At 54.1% G+C, this 4,262-nt stretch overlaps 1 protein-coding gene across 1 annotated transcript in view; it reads right to left on the reverse strand.

The window, feature by feature from the left end:
• UNC93B1 (unc-93 homolog B1, TLR signaling regulator) overlaps positions 1-1,899 on the reverse strand; it is a 9,758-nt gene extending 7,859 nt beyond the window's left edge. Inside the window, exons 1-3 of the mRNA XM_023524102.1 lie at positions 1,716-1,899; positions 1,399-1,540; positions 690-843 (exon numbers count right to left, since the gene is read on the reverse strand). Of these exons, the coding sequence (XP_023379870.1) occupies positions 690-843; positions 1,399-1,540; positions 1,716-1,814 (395 nt within the window). The 5' untranslated portion in view covers positions 1,815-1,899. The remainder of the gene's footprint in view (positions 1-689; positions 844-1,398; positions 1,541-1,715) is intronic.
• Between the last annotated feature and the right edge of the window lie 2,363 nt (positions 1,900-4,262).

A 4,262-nucleotide genomic window follows, 5' to 3' on the forward strand; every position in this document is an offset into this window, starting at 1 on the left:
CTCCCTCCCTCCCTCCCTCCCTCCCTTCCTTTTCTTAATTTTCATTATGATTCTAATGCTGTTTGTGCAAATGTGATCAAAGATTTTTTTTTTTAAATATAGGGTAACTAAACCTGTCTCATCTGTCCACTGGTCTCTGGGTCCATCTGTGCACAGACCAATTCCCGGTGAATAGGATGCTTCTGGGGGGGATTTTTGCACTGGCCAGGAGGCTGGACTAAATACCTCCAGGCTCACTCTACAGCAGGCCTCCTGGGGCACTTGCCCAGCCATGCCCTTTTAGTGAGAAATGTCCCTCTGACACTGGCCACAGCTGATTACCCAGGGGTGGGTGCCTGAGCTTTGCTGGCTGATCAGAATCTCTCCAGAGAATCTATAGCCCTGACTCCAAAAGGTCACTGTTGCTCCAGGCCACAGAGGAGGGCGCAAGGAATAAGCTGAGAGAAGGAGCCAGAATAAATTTCCTTTGTTTGAAACCCAGTACCCAGTGTGCCCCCAGCAAAGCTCCATTCCTTCCTCACACCCCGCTTCACCCCTTCTCTCTCACCCTTCCAGAGAGGTGAGGCCTCTCACAACTCCCCAGCTCCCAAGGCCACCAGGGCAGCCTGAGACCCATGGGCCAACAGCCCCTGCACCTCTTCAAGGTCGGGGTGACCGCCCCAGCCCTCAAGGGGACAGCAGCATCACACCTGATGAGCACAGGTGTATAGAGGAGGGCCCCGATGGGCATCACGTTGATGCCGATCAGCATCTTGCTGTCGATGTCGGGCAGTCCCATGTTGCCATACTTCACCTCGCGGTAGGTCTCGTCATAGTGCAGGATCAGCTGCATCTGCAGGAGGCCTGGGGACAGGAAGCAGGCGTGGAGGGGGCCACCTGGCTGGGGAAGGGGAGGCAAGGGGAGGCGGAGGCAACCAAGCAGAGGCTGGAACTCTTTTACCAAAGGGATGCCGGATTCCAATGCCCATGAGGACGGGGAAAGCCAGGCTGGGACAAGGGCCCTGCCAGCCATGGCAGCGTCGGCGACTTGAGTCCGGGCCGCCTGCCCCTGCCCCTCCACCCTCCGCCTAGCTCCCCAGGTCTCTGGGACCTCAGCGCTCCTGATTCCCCAGCAGACCTGCCCAAGGCACCCAGCCCCCTGCCCGCACCGGGAGAAGCCTGTGGTTGGGTTGGCAGCCGGGGCCACTGCGCGGTCTCGCCCCGCCCCACGTGGCGGGGCCGCAGCTGCAGCTCGAGGGCAGCGGGCAGGGAAGTGAAAGAGGAAGGGTGGCCAACGGGCCCCTAAGGTTTCTCTTTCCCTAACCGGGTCTGCGGAGGGAGGGCGCTGGGCGGGTGAGGACGGGGAAGCCGTGGGGCCGGGCGCAGCGCCCTCGGGCTGGGCGCGCGGCGGGCGGGTACCCAGGTAGACGCCGTAGGTGAGCGTGCCGCCCGCGCTGGCCGCCAGCACGTTCTTGAGCACGCCCAGGCGCTTGCGGCGGTAGTAGCGGCGCTCCTCTTCCTCCTCGTTGTAGTTGGGGTACGCACCCACCAGCTCGTCCAGCTGCGGGGGACACGCGGCGCTCGCACCGGGCTGGGGACCGAGGGCCCCGCACCCCAACTTCGGCACTCCCGCTGCCGGCCGCCCGGATGTCCCCGCACTCCCCGCCTCAGGGGCAGCATCCCATCCCCGCCCGGGGGCCCTCGGCCCCTCGGCCCCTCCTCGGGTCCCTGCTCACCGGAGCCTCGGGCCCGTCGGGGACCCCCAGTCGGTCCTCATCGCCCGGAGAAGGACCTGCGGCTCCCGCCACCGGATAGAGCAGCGGCTCCGCCTCCATATCCCTATGTCGCCAGAGGACTCGTGGTGGCGGCCCCGGGTGTCCCAGCAGCAGGGCCCGGCACTTCCTACCGGCGGCCGGGACCTACCCCCGACCCGCCCCGTCCCGCCCCTTAGGCCACCGACCCCGGGAGGGGCGGGAGGGGCGTGAGGCCGGAGAGGCGGCCCCATGGGGGCGTGTCGTGTGTGTGTGTGTGTGTGTGTGTGTGTGTGTGTGTGTGTGTGTGTGTGTGTTCATGTGCAACCAGGACCCGGCCTCAGGGATGCGAGATCCAAGTTGGAATCCCTGTTCAGCCACTTCCTGGCTTTGTGACTTGGGTAATTAACTCCATTTCTGTTTCCTTACCTGTAAAACGGGGCTACTGGGCAATACAGTCTAGGGCTGTTGCCAGATTATTGAGTTACGGGCAAAGCCTTAGAAAAGTGTTAGGCCCGTAAGCTCTCCTCAGTGTTGCTGGTCATCCCTAGCCCGACCTCTTGGCCTCATTTGGTGTGTTTGCAGGTGAGCAAGGAGTCCCCATAGCAGCCCACAGAGGGCTCCCACCACGGGACTTGCTAGCCGCGTGCCCACCTACCAGGAACCCTCCAGCTTCAGCTTGGGCATCTGCAAAGGAGCTCTGGCAGGGCTGCTGGGAGGCCAAGATTGCGGTGGGTGCTGACTGACCCCATCCTCACCCTGCAGCAGGGTTCACAGCTTCCTGAACCTGCCAGGCTGGGCCCTGCAAGGGAGCCCGTGAAGTTCCCACCTTGCCCAGGCTGACGCTCCATAGCACTGGCGGGCACCCTGGTTAGAAACATCTGGAAAGTGTTTTAAACTATGCATTTAGTTCCCCGGATAGCCTCTTCACCAGACAGTGTTGAAGAAACTGGGTAACCACATGCAGACAAATGAAACGGAACCTCTATCTGATACCACTTATAAAAATTAACTCAAAATAGGTCAAAGACTTAAACGTAAGACCTGAGGCCATAAAACTCCTAGAAAAAAAAAAAGTAGTGAAGAAGCTCTTTGACACTGGTGTGGATCTTAAAAATAAAACAGCCAGTTATTGTGGGTAAAGGGGATCAAATATACAGTAGCCGAAGAAAACTGGACTTTGAATGGTCAACGCACAATGGAATATACAGATGTCAAGTTACAATGTACACCTGAAAATTATATAACTGTATTAACCGATGTTCCCCCGATAAAGTTAATTTAAAAAAAAAAAAAGCCAGTTATTTTTACCAGCAAAATGGGTTTACTCGGGAATGGCAGAGGAATTGCAATTCGGGACACGCAAGCTGGGATAAACCTTAAGTAAGTCTGGAGAACAAAGGAGAGGAATGTTATTTTATAGAGAAAAAGGGTGAATTGGGAGGGGCTGGGATAAACAAAATGGCCATGGGAGGAAACCGGGAGTTCGAAGCATAGTGGCTTTCCACTGGCTGAGTCCTGGCAGCTTCTCACGGGCTGTGTCTGTTGCTATGCCAGGAGAAAATCTTCCCTGCTCTGGCTGGGGCAGCAAAGGAGGCTTCTTCCTGGTGGAGTCTGCAGGGTGTGGTGAGTGCTGCCCCTCTTCAGGGCTTCCCAACTCCATTTTAAATGAGATTTCCTTTATTCATTTTCACATTCGTCTTGGCAGTTATTTATTTATTTATTTTATGTGACACTAAAATCACAAACAACGGAAGACAAAAAATCAACAAGTGGGATCACATCAAACTCGGATGCTTCTTCACTGCAAAGGAAACAAGAAAAATATAAAGTCAACCTACAGAATAGGAGAGAATATTTGCAAACCATGTATCAGATAAGAGGCTAATATCCGAAATTTATAAATAACTCATATAGCTCAATAACAAAAAAAGAAAGCAAGCCATCTAATTAAAAAATGGGCAGAGGATCTGATCTCGGAAGCTAAGCAGGGTCGGGCCTGGTTAGCACTTGGATGGGAGACCACCTTGGAAGAGCAGGTGCTGTAGGTGTAAAAAATTAAAAAATAAAGGATCGTAAGCTGACAAAGTCCTTACAATCTGTGAGGTCAACCAAGAGTTGCCTCACCTAAAAAATATTTTAAAATATTTTAAAAATATTTTAAAAAAATATTTTAAAAAGCAAAAAAAAAAAAAAAAGGCAGAGGAGCTAAGTAGACATTTTTTTTTTCCCAAAGAAGACATCCAAATGGCCAACAGATACGTGAAAAGGTGCCCAACATCACTAATCATCAGGGAAATGCGAATCAAGACCACAATGAGCTATCGTCTCACGCCTGTAAGAACGGTTGTCTTCGAGAAGACAAGAGATAACAAGCGTTGGCCTGGATATAGAGAAGGGAACTCTTGTACACTGTCAGTGGGAACTCTTGTACATTGTAAGCTAGCCCAGCCATCTTGGAGCACAGTATGAACTTTTTCCCTTCTGGATTTCTGTGGTTTCATTGTCTGTCCCCCCAGATGGCTGCTCACC

This window comes from Pteropus vampyrus, unplaced genomic scaffold (assembly GCF_000151845.1).
Source record: "Pteropus vampyrus isolate Shadow unplaced genomic scaffold, Pvam_2.0 Scaffold446, whole genome shotgun sequence".
Taxonomy (NCBI): domain Eukaryota; kingdom Metazoa; phylum Chordata; class Mammalia; order Chiroptera; family Pteropodidae; genus Pteropus; species Pteropus vampyrus.